Genomic DNA, 18,823 nt, shown 5'->3' on the forward strand with positions numbered 1-18,823 from the left:
GAGCACGTAGAATTTTGTCCAATGACCCCAAGCTACCCATCCTTATCGCTCGCGCGTAATTATGTCGCTGTCGCGCTCGCACACTCACTGCCGGCGCCCGTCGCACAGTCGCGACAGCAATATAATGAGGATCATTTCGATTTTTAGCTGTGAATGCAGATTTATAGGGCTAAGAAATCCTTAATACACAGTGCAAAAATTTTTGTTCTACGACAAAAATTGACGAAGTTATGGCCAAATTACTAAAAAAGTTCACTGACCGCCCGGCGCGGGGACGATGACGTCATTATATCCGATCCGAACGCTGCCGGCGTACTGCGTGGATAGAAAATATTTTTTTCTAGCCAAATTATCAGTTTTAGAGAAAAACTTGTATTGACATTTATTCATCAGAATAAAGTAAGCTATCGATAGGTAATTTTTAAAAATGGAAATTGTGAAAAATAACGCAAAAAATCCATACGCTCATACGATTCAATGGCACGCAGAGACGCGATTGGGGTCTCCGCGGTGGTATATTTGGCGATTTATTCAAATAAAGTGTACATAAGTGTTGTTAGAGTCATATCTTCTTCCAAGTAAAATATAAAAATGTATAAGTATTAATTTATTTACTTCTAACAATAAGGTATAACTTCTAACAATATGACATTGCTATGAAAATCATTTCGATGTACACTTAATAATACCTACCTGTTATTTAGTTTTTCTGAGTTAAACCTACGCACCTACCTATCTATTCGCCGTTCCCATGGGCGGGCCAGCTGCTGCAGGAAGGGCAGCCGCTCCGTGCTGGAAATCTATTTAATCTTAGCCTAGAAGCTGGGTATGACTACCCCGCCCCTCTCCTCTCCCCAGGTCATAAACTGGGCATGACTTCCCCCTCGGCCAGAAGTTGGGTATGATTTACCCCCCCCCCCCCTCCCGGCCCGAAACTGGGTATGACTTGACCCCTCCCCCTCCCCCCAGGCCAGAAGCTAGGTAAGGCTTGCCCCTACCCCCAGGCCATAAGCATAAGCTGGATATGACTCCCCTTCGGCCAGAAGCTGGGTATGACACCCCCCCCATGCCAGAAATGCCAGAAACTGGGTATGACTTGACCCCCCCCCCTCCCCCAGGCCATAAGCTGGGTAAGGCTAGCCCCTCCCCCCAGCCCTAGAAACTGGTTATGACTTGACCCCTCCCCCCCCCCCCCCCCAAGCCAGAAGCTGGGTAAGGCTAGCCCCTTCCCCCAGTCCATAAGCATAAGCTAGGTATGACTCCCCCTCGGCCGGAAGCTGGGTATTACTTACCCCCCCCCCCCAGGCCAGAAACTGGGTATTAGCATCATATTATGTATTATTATGTTCAATACAAACAATCATTAAGTTACACTCACCCCAACCGCGTCTCCGCATTGCATCGAATCCTATGAAAATGTGGTTTTTGGACATAGCAATACTTATTTTTCACAATTTTTATTTTTAAAAATTACTGGTCGATAGGTTACTTTATTTTGAAGAATAAATGTTATTAAAAGTTTTTTTCTAAAACTGATAGTTTAGCCGGAAAAAAATATTTTCCATCCCATTAGTACGCCGGCTGCGCTCGATTCGGATATAATGACGTCACGCGGCCTTGCGTACGTTGACTTTTAGCGGCAAAAACGGCCTATGTTTATTACTTAATATCTTCGTAAGTAATGGTCCGATTTGGATAATTCAAAAAGATATATCTTTCTTATGTCTTAAAGATTAACGTAGATACTAGTTTTATTGAATTTTCTACAACAGTACTGATCCTCATTACGCGCGAGCGATAAGGATGGGTAGTTTGGGGTCAATGGACAAAATTGTACGTGCTCACAGACCAGGCTTTAGTATCCCACCAGGCTGTGATACAGGACGTAAGTGTGTTGGTCAGAAGCCTAGAAATAGATTACTCTGAACAAACAACTGTCAGTCTTTACCTGTTTCGTGGTAGTGTCTCTCAGAGGCTGTGATAGGAACAGCATTGAATTAGGGTGGAGTTTCACCATTCTCATAAACTAAACGAGTTTGAACTTATTTCAAGAGCTGCATGTCTTCTTCTTCTTTTGTTGATAGCGGAAAACTTGTGTGCTTGCCACAACAGAAAATTATTTGGCAAATACTTGTGCTTTGTAGAAAGTTGTTCAAAAGTTATTTTGCGATACCTCGTACTCTCAACGTAACCGTCGTCTTTTATGTTATTCTTTGCAAAAACTTTTCCAAAATATTTTCTAAACCTGTATGGGAAATTATAATTGAAAACAGTAAAACTTTCTATATAACATTATTGTACACATAATGTACATGTCCGTGACCGGCATTTAAAGACGCGCAACAGCACGTTAGTGCATCAGCACATGCGACTGCGCTGCGTCCATTAAGTAATATGAATATCCGGTGGGGACGTTATGTAAATCGGAATATGATAGCGATTTACAACTCGTTCGTAACGATAACGAAGTCGTCGAGTAGTGTTGCAATATGAATGAACTGGATAGTAATTAGATCAAAATTCGTGGATGAACAACAGCCGTCTTTAAAAGATTCCACATAATGTCACACTCACACACATCTGCACTGAAAATCATCATTTCAGCCACAGGACTTCCACTGCTGAACATAGGCCTCCCACAATGCCTGCTACCTTTTTTTTTATCCACAACGAGGAAGCTCTTGGCCTGTATCTCACCTGATGGTAAGTGACGATCAGGTCGAAGGAGGGAGCGAGGTTCACCCGGAATCCTCAACCACGGAGGAACTGGCTACCTTACCTCTAACTGCCGGAACACAACCTTTATGAGGTCGTCCACCTCCACTTCATTTCTCCCAATGCTAGTGTTTTTATCAGTATAAAAAAACTGAAGATTTTAACATAGAAAGATCATGGGCGTTTGAGGAGTCCAGTTTGTTTCTATTATCAACTTATATGGGATAGGCCAGTTATATGGGAAGTTAAAACCATCTAACTATCAATTATATTGATACTTGTTTTTTAAGCTGCCAAAACACGATTCTTCCAAAGATTTCGTTGCCACTTGTCCGACAACTCGATTGACTATTATTGAATTTCAACCCANTCCGTTACAGAAAAACTTTATCGTCTATCGAAAAACTTATCTTTGTTTCAAAAACCGGGATAAGAATAAGCAAATCTTTATTCAGCACAATGTGGCGGACAAAGCAAGAGTAGACATGATTATCTAAAAAATATGCTGAACAGGCGCCCGCTCGCAAAAATCGCGACATGACATGACACAAACGTCATGTCGAATAGCAGGTTTTCAGCGGGAACCAATGCGTGATGAGGATTGCGCGCCCCTTTGGTCGAGACAGTTTGATCAGACAGATAAAAACTATCCTATGTCCTTTCCCGGGACTTAAACTATCTCTATACCAAGTTTCATCAAAATCGGTTCAGTGGTTTAGGCGTGAAAGCGTAACAGGCAGAGTTACTTTCGCATTTATATTAATGGAGTGGGGATTCCGGATTCTTTCCTACATCAAGGTTAGAGACCATGAAGTGTGCAATCTTACGCTTATTTATTTATAAAACGATTAAAAAACAGTAAAACCATGACTCAACATGAAGCTTACTGTTATGTCAGAAATTACTTTGCTTACGTCATTCGGTATTAACGTGAACTAAGCCTCTATTTGATCATTATTTAAATATTTCTTACAGGCGTTGTTAATGTTCCAAAGAATACTTAAGATAATTATTATTATAGTGTTAGTCATAAAACTAATAATAAACTTCACTTCCAAATCTATCTCATCAACTAGGTACCTGTTCTTCTACCTACTTATATTGGATTTGCATCACATTTATTATTACAGAATACCTACTATAGTCTTTTTCACGTAAGATGATCTGTATGACACTTCAAGGTTATCCATATTACGCATACTACATATGCAGAATATTTTTGAAAAAATATTTGTATTTTATTAGCAATATAATAAAAAAAAATAACTACCTTGTCGTGAAATATATAGTAAAATCTGAGTCTATTGATTATATTTTAATTAAATACGATGTAAAAATATTATTTATTTCATGTACGCAATGTGTGAAACGGAATAGATTTAGTGCTGGGGTATTTCTTGTATAATAAAATCGATTATTTCCGCGGTTCATTAATCGATTGCAGTGAATACTTAGTTATTAAAAACATCACAAAAATCAACTATATTTTTCGATTATTGACTTTAATAAACGTATTAAAAATAAATTAATGGTTTTTAATTTAAAGAAACAGAACCAGTACTTTTTAGGAATCGTTTTTTTGAACACGAACCATGAAATTTGAATATTATCAATAAAAAATTGTTACAATAATATTTGTAATTGTAAAAAACATGTTTTTTGTTAAATAACACCTATACAAAATATTTCTCTAAAAGTAGGTTTTACTAACTCTTCGAAAAAAATCGCTATAACCTGCCCAGGAGTATGAAGAATAATTGTACCAAGTTTCGTTAAAATCCGTCGAGAAGTTTTTGTTTCTATAAGGAACATACAGACGGACAGACAGACAGACAGACAGACAAAAATTTTACTGATTGCATTTTTGGCATCAGTATCGATCACTAATCACCCCCTGATAGTTATTTTGAAAATATATTTCATGTACAGAATTGACCTCTCTACAGATTTATTATAAGTATAGATATAGATGACTGCGACATAATATCCCGAAACGTCTCGCCATACAGCCTTCTAATTTAAAATGCGAAAATAATTGGTCTTGCTGTTTGGTGATGACCTTGACCTTTCTAAGGGTAGCTTGGGGTCAAGTAGGTCATAGGACACTCGGTCAAATATGTGCGCAGCTGCCGACACTCGATGTAGCCTTTTTATACATGTGATTGGTATTTTCTACGCATTGCTGAGCGAAAGACGACACTGCTATTTCTTTTATCGATGTTTCATGACACATTTTTCTTTTCTAACCTTTATGGAAAGGAAAGACTTATTAATATTCTTTAGTAGGTCATCATTTATTCTTCTTTGTTGTGCTTAGCTAAATGTTGTCAGTAAAGCGATAAGTAGCATTGAAGATTTTTATTTTCAAAAGTATTCTGCCGCTACACGGTGGTCTAATGGTTGGCGTGCTAAAGGTTGCGGGTTCGATTACCCCACTACACAAGCATTTGCTTATTAACATAAGTATCTGTTTTATTGGTCTATTTTCTAGTTCTGTTAACCGTGGATGTGTCAGAAAAGTATAGATTTTATCCGCTGTCTGGTTTATAACAAATTACGCGTGTGCTTCATTTAGGTGCTTCCCTCACCGGGAGGATTCGCGTGTACTGTAACGTTACAGATTCGAGCATTACATAAGTGAGGGAGGAAAAGGAAATAGAATGTGATGTACTGTAATGCAATCGAATCTATAATATTCTACATCTCCCGGTGAGGGAACACCTTTATAAGGACAAGATGACGCTTAAAATGTCCAAGGATATTTATTTATTTATCTAAAAGCCAACCAAGGTGTTAATCAGAGGCGTCAGATAACGCCATAGACGGTTAGGTCAATTAGTGAACATAACAGGGTCAAGTATCGATTACACCTAATGGGGCCAGCTGAGCCATGACGAAACACCGTAGGTAATCGAATAAACAAGGAATTCGGATACATACAGTTTTTTAATGTTAGTTTACTATGAAAAAACATTTCACCTTGTTTATACTTACTAATATTATAAAGAGGAAAGATTTGTACCTATTTTTGTATGTTTGTAATGAATAGGCTCAAAAACCACTGAACGGATTTTGATGAAACTTTATAGTATTATTGTTCATAATCCAGAATAACATATATATGCTATAATTTATGACGATCTGTGACAAACGAAATTTCACGCGTGCGAAGCCGCGGGCGGAAAGCTAGTTGTTTTATATACGGATTCCTAAGAAGAAAGTAAACATCCTCAAAAAATATACCTACTCTTTGCACAACAAACCAACAAAAATGAAAGGAATCGGTATCAATTTGCGCTTTCTTATCTCTAGGAAGCAATTTCTTCCAGACAATCCAATTAAGAGAAGGTTGCTATAGGTAAAATGTGCGAATATCAGGCCTCTCCTACCAATCTGGCCAGCGTGGGGAGTATAGATCCAAACTCACTTTTACCTCTACCTATACTACTAAAAGGGGACTACACATCAAACAGAGAACGGGCAGCAGCGCTCTCTGAAAAACATCAATATTATAAACTGCGATCTCCAACCCGGCTGCCAAGCGTGGGGATTATGGCAAAACCCTCCACTTTAGTGGAGGAGGCTCATTGTCCAGCAGTGGACTGTAAAGGGCTGTTGATGATGGTGATGATACTACTAAAATAGTGAGAGTCGTCCTGATGAGGTATGATGATGAAGCTTATGATTGTTGCAGACGCACTCCCGGACGACTATGCTCGCGCTGGCGGTGTGCAACGTGGTGTCGCTGAGCGTCGCCACCAACCTCGTCAGCACCCTCAACCCTGAAGACAAGTAAGTCGGTTTCAGAAGGATAGCTACCTTTACTAGAACGCAGAACTGCCAAGCTTTATCTATTTCGTGCTAAAGCCTGGTCTGTGAGCACGTAGAATTTTGTCCAATGACCCCAAGCTACCCATCCTTATCGCTCGCGTGTAATTATGTCGCTGTCGCCCTCGCACACTCACTGCCGGCGCCCGTCGCACAGTCGCGACAGCAATATAATTACGCGCGAGCGATAAAGATGGGTAGTTTGGGGTCATTGGACAAAATTCTACGTGCTCACAGACCAGGCTTTAGTATCCCACCAGGCTATGATACAGAACAGCGATTAAAGTGTGTTGGTCTGAAGCGTATCAGTAGATTACTCTGAACAAACAACTGTCAGTCTTTACCTGTTTCGTGGTAGTGTCTCCCAGAGGCTGTTATAGGAACAGCATTGAATTAGGGTGGAGTTTCACCATTCTCATAAACTAAACGAGTTTGAACTTATTTCAAGAGCTGCATGTCTTCTTCTTCTTTTGTTGATAGCGGAAAACTTGTGTGCTTGCCACAACAGAAAATTATTTGGCAAATACTTGTGCTTTGTAGAAAGTTGTTCAAAAGTTATTTTGCGATACCTCGTACTCTCAACGTAACCGTCGTCTTTTATGTTATTCTTTGCAAAAACTGTTCCAAAATATTTTCTAAACATGTATGGGAAATTATAATTGAAAACAGTAAAACTTTCTATATATATAACATTATTGTACACTTAATGTACATGTCTGTGACCGGCATTTAAAGACGCGCAACAGCACGTTAGTGCATCTGCGCGTGCGACTGCGTCCATTAGGTAATATGAATATCCGGCGGGGACGTTATGTAAATCGGAATATGATAGCGAGTTACAACTCGTTCGTAACGAAGTCGTCGAATATGAATGAACTGGATAATAATTAGATCAAGATCCGTGGATGAATGGCCGTCTTTAAAAGGTTCCACCTAATACGTGACTATTCCCACCTCTCGTTCCCACCACTCCAACTCCTGTGTAGCCAGGATCTACAGCTTGACCGCCAAAAAAACCCAACCAATGAAGGTCAAGTTTGTCCCGGGGGAAAGTTAACCTTTCCCTGTCATTGGACCCGCAACGAAATTAATCAGAAGAACATAGGAGGAGTTCGAAATTAAGGTTCGACTTCCCTCCATTGCAAAGCGGATGACAGGTAACAAACAAAGGTTTAAAACTTTTAAGAAAAGATTATGCACCACCTAATGTCACATCTGCACTTATAAAACATCATTTCAGCCACAGGACAGACGTCCACTGCTGAACATAGGCCTCCCCCAAAGATTTCCATATCACGCGGTTGGTAGCGCCCTGCATCCAGCGCAGCGCCTTCCTGCTACCTTTATGAGGTCGTCGGTCCACCTCCTCCTCATTTCTCCCATGCACTGATAAAAACTGAAGATTTTAACATTGAAAGACCATGGGGGTTTGAGGAGTCCGGTTTGTTTTAATTATCAAGTTTTTTCATAAATATACCTAAGTAAGTTTTTTTTTTTCATTAACCATAATGGCCACTCATAATGGGAAGTTGAAACCATCAATTAATTTATATTGATACTTGTTTTATGAGTTGCCAAAACACGATTCTTCCAAAGATTTTTTGCCACTTATCCGACAACTCGATTGACTATTATTGATTTCAAAGCATCTAAAATCTAATTTTACAGTAAATTCACTAACTGGATCTTCAAGGTCGGAAATAAAGTGTTTTTGAAGAAGTTGTGGTGCACTTGTGCCTTGAATTTTTTGTAAATGGTGTCAACCATCCAATTGACAGGTTTTCGAGTCGAAATAGACTGAGTGGACCGTCCTCTTGTCCAAAAAGGTCAATGCAAAGGTTCTATCTCAATCTTTCACAAACATTACAATGAGGTCTCACATTACTTGGGGGAGGCCTTTGTCCAGCAGTGGACGTCATTTGGCTGAAACGAACGAACTATGAGGTCTCACAGTACGCGTGGACGCACAGGGTGACACACGAACCAATCACAGAGCTCTATTCAACGCTGTGCGTTCGATTTGCTGCGTCACTTAAGCAAGTATCGTTTGTGAATTCGAGCGCACATCTTTATGGAGTTAACAACGATAACTTGCTGAATTTCTCCAGTATACAATAAGAGAATTTCTTGTACATTACTAAAAATATCACTTCAGTTAGAAGCGATCAAGCGTATCTCGGATCATTATTGTTCAAATAAAAATAGCAGAAAAACCTGATTGTTCTCTTAATTGATTTAGTATTATGCTTTTTAGGCCATATCCGTCGATAACGACTAAACCATAACGATTTGCTCTCAATATATTCCACCTTCGTTATAATCATCACTTACCATCACGTGAGATGCCGGCCAAGAGCTTCATAATTGAAGATAAACATAGAAAAATTGAAAGCATAATATCATTATGGTTTAGAACTTAAGATCATTACTACCAAATACCAAGTCGCAGAAAGAACCTGGATGCGGGCAGCGCAGGACCGTTCATTACGGAAAATCTTGGGGAGGCCTTTGTCCAGCAGTGGACGTCATTTGTCTGAAACGACGACCAAGTTACGGTCATTTCTCCACAACTAATTTACTCGATTGTGAGTCAGAGATTGCTAAAAAACCCGCTTAAAAACGAACACCATATCGTCCGTAGTGACCGATAATACGTCATTAATTTTGTGCGCATTTTGTTTACGTGATTTGAAGTTATTTTGGGTAAACGCACGCAATGTGACGCAATTTTAATTCGGAACTATAATATGGAAGTTCTAGGGAGTAGTAGCCAGAAGGAGTCCCTTCCTTAAAAATGTCTGCTCGAAAATTCATTGTCTGTAATCCACCAGCTCGTTTTTTTTTGTATCCCCAACGGAGAATAAGGTCTTGGCCTGGCCTGTATCTCAGCTGATGGTAAGTGATTCGATAGCTCTTTTATAATGCGAACAGCTAGGAACTGGTATTCGCTGCCTGCTGCTGTCTATCCTGAACACTATAATCGGGGCTTTCAAGGCAAGAGAGAAAATGCACTTACAGGACTGGTATGTACCATCCTGGACTGCATATCACTTAACATCAGGAGCGATTGCGGTCAAATACCTGCTAGAAATCTAGTAAAATTTATTTAATATTGTATTACGTCAAGCGATTCTTCCAAGCATTGCGACCGAAATTCTTCGGCGCGTAACATTATTTATTATGAAACGATTGATATGATGCGTATTGCTATGCGCGCGCGCCGCTCATCTTTAATTAGCTCCATTCATAATAAAGATACCACAGGCCAATTAAATAGGCCATAGGCTATCTGCAGTAATATAGGGGCTATCTCTTATGCAACGGTGAAGATAATATAATAATAAGCCAAAAGTGTTTTGTTACGTATGTCTCGATCGATTGTTGTAGGAATTTTGATCATTTTGGTTTTAATTAAATATGCAATTAAACTAAACTTGGTTCCCTAAATCAATTTGGAGGAGAATTAAAGGATTTAATATTGCGTGGGAAATCAAACATTAATAATGTTGCTGGTTTGAAGAAGAGATCTTCCTTGATAGGCTAATATCCACACGAGCAGAAATTAGTTATCTTTAACACATGAACAATTATAAAAAGGTGTCTATTGCAAATATTTTTATCATCTATTGGAACATAACTGTACTGGTTAGAGACAATAAAATCGAACTGGGGTAAGACTACCTAAGTCTTAACCAAGTTAAATAACAATGTTTTCTAATTTAATTCAATACAAATTTAAACTCCGGATTAAGAGTCTAAATTCTAACCACCTGATAAAACCCGGAATATACGTTTACGTAAATTTAATTACATAATTATGTGTTACATTTACCCTATTATTTTACACGCCACAAAAGCAACGAATTTAGGCTGCGTTTCCACCAGAGATGTGCGAGGACGCGTATAGATCGTTTCATCCACGAAGACGCGCCCCACCAATATTATTCGTCGAGGGAACCGCGGGGTGCGGGGAGTTGGATCCGAGCAATCTGAGCGTCATTATTGTAGTGTGCTTCTGCACTCATGGATAATTTAGCGGGTACCGATAACACTCAAACATTAGCGGAAGAATGGTGGGGCGCGTCTTCGTGGATGAAACGATCTATAGCGAGGGATGTGTTTGTAAAGAACCAATAGTATCACTTCATTTACCTCGCACATCTCTGGTGGAAACGTAGCCTAAGCGTTTGTTTTCGCTGTTAATTCTACCGCTCATCCTTCGCTTATCAGTACATGCGTTCTCTTATCACCTAATTTACATTAGGCATGCTAGGCGGCCTTGGTGGTAGGTATTTAATATCTGGGGGCACGGCAGTGCCCCCACCAAGTCGAGCTAAAAAGCGGCACGGCCGTACCATCCTTTTCTCGAAGCAATTCAGGCCATTTTCGACCGCCTGTAACTTCGTTGTGGATAAAACTAGAAGGCTGAATTTTCATTAGCTATGCAGGCATTGTAAAGACACGGTATATTTAAAATTTCATTCAATTTGAACCAGTAGTTTAAGAATTATAACGGGTCAAAGTTACTTAATTTTGTCACTCACTGACTGACTCACTGACTCACCGATCATCAAAACTCTAAGGCACTTCTAGCAGACCTAGAAGCTTCAAATTTGGAATATAAGTAGTGTTTGGTGTATGAATCAAGGAAAAACTAAAATATTTGGGGGCACGGTAGTGCAACCGCCAAGTCGAGTAAAATTTTTCAATTTCGGTCCAGTTTTCTAGATACATAACTGCTGTCTACAAAATACAAAAAGAAATGAGATCCCATCAAAAACAATACTTGTCAAAAAAACCAAGTCTCGCAACTCAGTTGTTCTACGGTAAAAAGTTGTGAGATCCATGTAATACCAAGTCCAGGCCAGGAAATCTTTAACATTTTACATAAATATATTGACTTGGCCATCGCACTAAATAATTTAATTTACACGTGTTTTAATGCGATGGCCAAGTCAATATATTTATGTAAAACGTTAAAGATTTCCTGGCCTGGACTTGGTATTACATGGATCTCACAACTTTTTACCGTAGAACAACTGAGTTGCGAGACTTGGTTTTTTTGACAAGTATTGTTTTTGATGGGATACTATATGTTTAATATCCTATGTAATGACAAGGTAATATACGTAGGTAAATAATAGAGGTGGAATCTTTATTTCTGAGGCCCGCGATACAAGGACAGCTTCAAGCTGCGACTGTATAACAAACGTAAGTAGATCCTTTCATCCACAAAGACGCGCCCCTCCATTCTTCCGCGAATGTTTGAGTGTTATCAGTACGCGCTAAATTATCCATGAGTGCACACGCACACTACAATAATGACGCTCAGATTGCTCGGATCAAACTCCCGCACCCCGCGCTTCTCTTGAACAAAAATTGGTGGGGCGCATCTTCGTGGATGAAACGATTTATATTCTACGTACACAAAATACACGGAACTGCTCGAGCAGTTGTGACTCGTTTGGCAGCACGGTAAAATTTCAATGACTACGACTGCAAGAGCAATTTGTTTATGTTTATCACTGGCTAACTGCTCGAGTTGTCCGTGTATGGCGGGCCTAAGGTTCGATTACATAACGGGACATGCACATAGTGTTTGTGTATAAACAAAATTATTTTGTGCATGAATACGGAACACGGACGATGGTATGTGTCAGAAATACTGACATGTTTAAAGATACTTCCGTTGCTTGGCTCTAGGCAGCGAAATATTAGTGACTAGGTGTGGATAGTGGGTATATGAATCCCAACTAATATTATAAATGCGAAAGTAACTCTGTCTGTCTGTCTGTCTGTCTGTCTGTCTGTCTGTCTGTCTGTCTGTCTGTCTGTTACGCTTTCCCGCTTAAACCTCGCAACCGATTTTGATGAAATTTGGCATAGAGATAGTTTGAGTCCCGGGAAAGAACATAGGATAGTTTTTATCCCGGTTTTTGAAACAGGGACGCGCGTGATAAAGTTTTTCTGTGACAGACAAAATTCCACGCGGGCGAAGCCGCGGGCGGAAAGCTAGTACAGAATACATGCAAATAACAGGAAAAAGTTTAGAAAAATAAGATAAACGATATATGTCGAAACCACTTTTTTTCATTATCAATCTAATCTCTTGACAAAGTAATAAGGAAAATTGTATGATTATTGCAAAAAAATCTTAGATATCTCAATTTAATAAATTTATAAACACACATGAGTATATTCCAGAATTTCCAGATAATATTTCAAGTAAAATAATGCCATGGCTCGAAGCAAAACAGCCAGTTTATATTTTTGACGACACGTCACTGTACAGTCACGTACAGTTTAGTCCCAAAATAGTTGAAAGTAACTAGAATATAATATTATCCTTTTAGCAAGAAGAAAAAGCTAATACAAAGCAACCATTTTAGATGAAACATGGATAATTTTAAATCTACTAGCTAGTAAAGCAGCTAGTAAAGATATAAATTAGATAATATCCGAAACTGTTCAGCTCAGAGACTCGCTGTTTTGTTTAGGCTGTGTACCAAGTGGGAGATGATAATGTCTTAAGATAAACCGGAGATGAAAGCGCCAGTAAGCCATAATATTTACGTTTATCTTTAACGAGTTTATCGCGACATCATCAACAGCGTAATGAAATATCTACACGTGATAGGTGAAGGCAGCACTGAAAGGTTAAAATTGTTCTCTTTTTTTTTTCGATTTGGATGGATTACCAGGCTCGGAAGTTAGCTTGTTGTCCGCTAATGTTTTTGACAGCATTATTGAAGGAACGTTTGTTCGTGTAAACCTCAATGCAGCTCGAACACAAAATATTACGGGACCAGTAATGTACGAACTTGCCCCAATGTCAATGCATGCAGGTTCCTGAAGTTATGAAACTCCAATCGTTGTACTAAGATGTTTTATGGTATGTCATTGTCGTTGTAGAATTCCTGTGGAGCGTGGAGCGCTTTCACATTTGGCGATCTTAGCAGCGTGATAGACGCCATGCCGATAATTTCATACTATAGTATGACAGCATATGCCTGTCTTTACATTATAAAAACGCCGCCGCTGCCGCGCTGCTGTCGCGATTGTGACGCTCTAATGTGAAAGCGGTCTTAGTTTAGTACTAAATTGTTTACGTGACAGTTGATTTATTTGGTACAAAACACTAATGCTGTTCCCCGTTCATTACAGGATCTCCATAAAGCGCGGCGTGGCATTAACCGGTCTTGGATTCGCGTACTTCACGTCACTATTCTCGCTGCTGAACCTGGCGGCGTTGTCCACCGGCGCCGGCGCGCGCTTCCGCCACGCCTACCGCCTTAGTGTTGGCGACGTGCTCGACATCACCAACAAGTATGTAAAGCGGTCGCCGAGCACATAGAATTTCGTCCAATGACCCCAAGCTACCCATATATTGCTGTCGCGCTCGCACACTGACTGCGGTCGCCCGTCGCACATTCGCGACAGCAATATAAATTATTACGCGCGAGCGATAAGGAGTTGCTTAGGGTCATTTGACGAAATTCTACGTGCTGGGCGACCGGACTTTAGTAGATAGGGTCAATATAACACCGATGTGGACCGACGACATCGTAAAGGTAGCAGGAAGGCGCTGAACGCAGGCCGCTACCAACCGGGCAACATGGAAAGCATTGGGAGAGGCCTATGTTCAGCAGTGGACGTCCTGTGGCTGAGATGATGATGATGAGTGTCTGAAAACATTGAATTTTCGGATAGATCTAGTTAATTCTGTAACCTATTATTGGTACCGTTGGATAGAGCTCGTGCAGCACTTTCAGGATCAGTAACCAGTTTTTCGACATCTTGTATAGTTTAGAAATAATCGAATGAGATCACTTATCGTTTCCACCCTGTATATACCAGGCTAAGGCTCGGTGATATGTTAGTTTTATTCTTATCTATACCCGCAGACTGGTGTCAGCTGTCCAAGCGGCGCTGTCGTGCGCAACAGGAGCCATCGTGTGCATGTGGTCGTGCACGCGCGATTTCATGCGCTCGTCGCACTTCATGTCGGAGGCCTACGCCTGGTTCGGCGCCGCCTACTTCTTCTACGACATATGGTCCATGTACATGGTGAGTGCACCCTAGCGGAGCGGAGCGGAGACTGGTGTCAGCAGTCCAAGCGGCGCTGTCGTGCGCGACGGGAGCCATCGTGTGCATGTGGTCGTGCACGCGCGACTTTATGCGCTCGTCGCACTTCATGTCGGAGGCCTACGCCTGGTTCGGCGCCGCCTACTTCTTCTACGACATATGGTCCATGTACATGGTGAGTGCGCGCTAGCGGAGCGGAGCGGAGACTGGTGTCAGCTGTCCAAGCGGCGCTGTCGTGCGCGACGGGAGCCATCGTGTGCATGTGGTCGTGCACGCGCGACTTTATGCGCTCGTCGCACTTCATGTCGGAGGCCTACGCCTGGTTCGGCGCCGCCTACTTCTTCTACGACATATGGTCCATGTACATGGTGAGTGCGCGCTAGCGGAGCGGAGCGGAGACTGGTGTCAGCTGTCCAAGCGGCGCTGTCGTGCGCGACGGGAGCCATCGTGTGCATGTGGTCGTGCACGCGCGACTTCATGCGCTCGTCGCACTTCATGTCGGAGGCCTACGCCTGGTTCGGCGCCGCCTACTTCTTCTACGACATATGGTCCATGTACATGGTGAGTGCGCGCTAGCGGAGCGGAGCGGAGACTGGTGTCAGCTGTCCAAGCGGCGCTGTCGTGCGCGACGGGAGCCATCGTGTGCATGTGGTCGTGCACGCGCGACTTCATGCGCTCGTCGCACTTCATGTCGGAGGCCTACGCCTGGTTCGGCGCCGCCTACTTCTTCTACGACATATGGTCCATGTACATGGTGAGTGCGCGCTAGCGGAGCGGAGCGGAGACTGGTGTCAGCTGTCCAAGCGGCGCTGTCGTGCGCGACGGGAGCCATCGTGTGCATGTGGTCGTGCACGCGCGACTTCATGCGCTCGTCGCACTTCATGTCGGAGGCCTACGCCTGGTTCGGCGCCGCCTACTTCTTCTACGACATATGGTCCATGTACATGGTGAGTGCGCGCTAGCGGAGCGGAGCGGAGACTGGTGTCAGCTGTCCAAGCGGCGCTGTCGTGCGCGACGGGAGCCATCGTGTGCATGTGGTCGTGCACGCGCGACTTCATGCGCTCGTCGCACTTCATGTCGGAGGCCTACGCCTGGTTCGGCGCCGCCTACTTCTTCTACGACATATGGTCCATGTACATGGTGAGTGCGCTAGCGGAGTGGAGCGGAGACTGGTGTCAGCAGTGCAAGCGGCGCTGTCGTGCGCTACGGGCGCGATCGTGTGCATGTGGTCGTGCAGTAAATAATTTTTTTGATAACATGGATCTCAGAGTGCAATTTTGGTCCAAATTTACAAATTTTAAATCTGTTTATAATGTTTAATCCCAAATGCTTTTATAAAGAAACTTTGATTATAAAAGAACTATAATAAACACTTTTATTATTTACATAGTAATTTTATTCATAAATTGCTTACAAACAGATTTACAGTGATTTTAAATTGGCTTACCAGAGTATTGGCCGCGCGTGTATTGGTGTAAAAAAGGGGCGCGTGTACTGTAGTGTTAAGCTCAGCAGTGGATATAGCTGAAATACATCTTTTCGTTGCCCCAAAAGAGCTTTAAATGCCACATAAATTGAGACAAACACATGTCTCGACACTGATTTTCAGTGTGCGCCCTCAGCCATTACCTTACCATTTAAAATACTTACAGAAGATTATTGAATTTTCCCAGGTATACGTCCAAATGAGCAACAGCGCTGAGTGGAAGTCCAGGTTCCAGAAGCGCGTCTCCAAGAATGGCGAACTGGTTTTGTCTTCCGGAGACGGAGCGCGCAAGAAACCCTCGGCTTCCTTCCTGGAGTACTGCCGTCATGAGCCTGTGATCCTCATGCATCATCTTTTCATTGGAGGATTCGGATTCCTGGTCATTGTGGTGAGTTTATTTGAACGGTGAGATGGTGTTATCCTCTGGAGACGGAGCGCGCAAGAAACCCTCCGCTTCCTTCCACTCCTTCATGCATCACCTCTTCAGAGGGGGCTTTAGATTCCTGGTCATTGTGGTGAGTTTTGTTTGGTTGTCTTTTATAGTTCCCACAGGTGTTAGGTAACTAGCTAACATCTTCTACTTTGTAGTAATGCTCACACATGACATCCCATGACATTTGATTACGACTCCACACCGGAGAATCCACCGTGATTCAATCGCGCGCAGCACATCCACATTGCATTGTGCGCCTGGGTGCGTTACGCGATCTTTCGGTAATTGGTAAGTAATGAGGGCAGCGCACGACCGAACGTTGGGGAAATCTTTGCTGCCTTTTCCAGCCAATCTGGAAACCATTGGAGGAGGCCTTTGTCCAGCAGTAGTCGTCTTTTGGTTGATACAAATAGCCAACAATAAAAATTAAATTGAAATGGTCACCGCAGAATAACAGCGTTGTGTTCTGGTTTTATTACACTCCAGAGCATGACACATGCTGAGCGGTGGCCAATTTTGGTTCTAACTTATACTTGTTTTTTGTTATCTCATTCTGTGTGTTATATTTTTTAAGTTTGAACCAAATAAATGTTTTTCTTTTCTTTTCTTTTCAAATGTTTGTTTTTTGTTTTCCGCAGTACTTCCGCGGCAGCTTCGGCGACTGCACGTTCGGCTTCGTGTACCTGATGGAATTATCGACTCCTTTCGTGTCCCTCCGAGGCATCCTATCGCGGCTGCGGCTGAAGGCGTCGCGCCTGTACCTGGCCAACGGGCTGGCCATGCTCGGCTCCTTCCTGCTGTGCCGCGTGCTGTCGCTGCCCTACGCCTGCCTGCTGTACGCGCGCGCGCGACGCCTGCCCTACCTCGAGGTGAGTGGCCTCTGAGGCACCCGTCGCGGCCGCGGCTGANTAGGTATAAGTCGTAGAGACCTGAAACTTGGAGGATGTGTTCTTTGTATGATGTAAGCATCTGATAAGAAAGGATTTTCCAAAATTCTACCCCTAAGGAGGTAAAAAGGGGGGCAAAGTTTATATGGGATAACGAGATTCCTTCGTCTAATCTATGTACTTCAAATTTTGCATAAACATTCCTATAACAGAATTAATGGAAGACGTGTTTCGTATTTTAGTGAAATTTTAGTGAAACTATGTATTTTTAGTGAAACTATGTTAAAAAGGGGTAGAAAGTTATTTTGATGGTGATTTACTTCAAAGTTGATATTAATTACTCAATAGTGCATTTTTTTTGACACACATGTCACGTTAAAGATTATTACTCTAGGGGCCTCCACGTAAGCTGGTTTTAGTGTCACGTGGACTGTCCAGCCAGACTAAAACCAGCCTTAGCCTCGGAGCGGGTGCCCGCTGCGTGCGCTCGCCCTTGAGGTAGCGGGAGTAGTCTTGAGGAAAAGCTGCTTCTCCAAGCAAACAAACAAGCGAGCGAATCACGACATTGGCTCTGATCGGATTCATTCACTCATTCAACGAGCCGAACATGACCGATAACAGCGCGGAAACTCCCGAATGCACATTCGGTTTCGGTCGTAGTTTCGGCAAGTTTGCCGCCGAAAACGAAACTAAACCGAAACTCGTGTTTTTACCGAAACTCAACCGAAAACGAAACCGAAACCGAACATTCGGTCGGACACTAACTTGGCCATCGCATGAAAATACGTGTAAATTAAATTATTTAGTGCGAAATGAAACGAAATTTTGCATGCCTGTGTAGACATGCAAAATTTCAGCTCAATGGGAAAACGGGAAGTAAGTAAATTTTAAGTTGCAAGATTTTACAACTCCAGATGTCAAAGAAAGCTTGTAGATAGCTTTACAAAGGAAAGAAAGATTTATGAAGAAAACTAGCGGCCGCCCGCGACTTCGTACGCGTGGATTCCATTTTACCCCCTTCATCTATCTTACGCGGTTTAGATATTTTCATACAAATGTTTTTTCCCGCTAACTCCCGTTCCCGTGAGAATTTTGCAATATCCTGTTGCAACTAACCTTTAAATTTACTAAGGTACCTGCATGCCAAATTTCAAGCGTCTATGTTACGTGGCTTAGATTTTTTCATACAAATGTTTTTTCTCGCTAATTCCCGTTCCCGTAGGAATTTTGCAATATCCTGTTATAACTAAGCTTTAAGTTTACTAAGGTACCTGCTTGCCAAATTTCATATCTGGGGGCACGGCAGTGCCCCCACCAAGTCGAGCAAAAAAGCGGCACGGCCGTACCATCCTTTTCTCGAAGCAATTCAGGCCATTTTCGACCGCCTGT

At 42.2% G+C, this 18,823-nt stretch overlaps 1 protein-coding gene across 1 annotated transcript; it reads left to right on the top strand.

The window, feature by feature from the left end:
* Window positions 1-6,409: 6,409 nt before the first annotated feature.
* On the top strand, window positions 6,410-17,433 carry LOC114360799 (protein FAM57A). Its single transcript, XM_028315595.1, has 5 exons — window positions 6,410-6,507; window positions 13,708-13,869; window positions 14,448-14,610; window positions 16,302-16,502; window positions 17,186-17,433. The coding sequence occupies exons 1-5, from the start codon at window positions 6,428-6,430 to the stop codon at window positions 17,429-17,431; spliced, it is 852 nt and encodes a 283-aa protein (XP_028171396.1). The 5' UTR covers window positions 6,410-6,427; the 3' UTR covers window positions 17,432-17,433.
* The last annotated feature ends 1,390 nt before the right edge of the window (window positions 17,434-18,823 follow it).

This window comes from Ostrinia furnacalis, unplaced genomic scaffold, assembly GCF_004193835.3.
Source record: "Ostrinia furnacalis isolate ACB-3 unplaced genomic scaffold, ASM419383v2 OfSCF5175, whole genome shotgun sequence".
Taxonomy (NCBI): domain Eukaryota; kingdom Metazoa; phylum Arthropoda; class Insecta; order Lepidoptera; family Crambidae; genus Ostrinia; species Ostrinia furnacalis.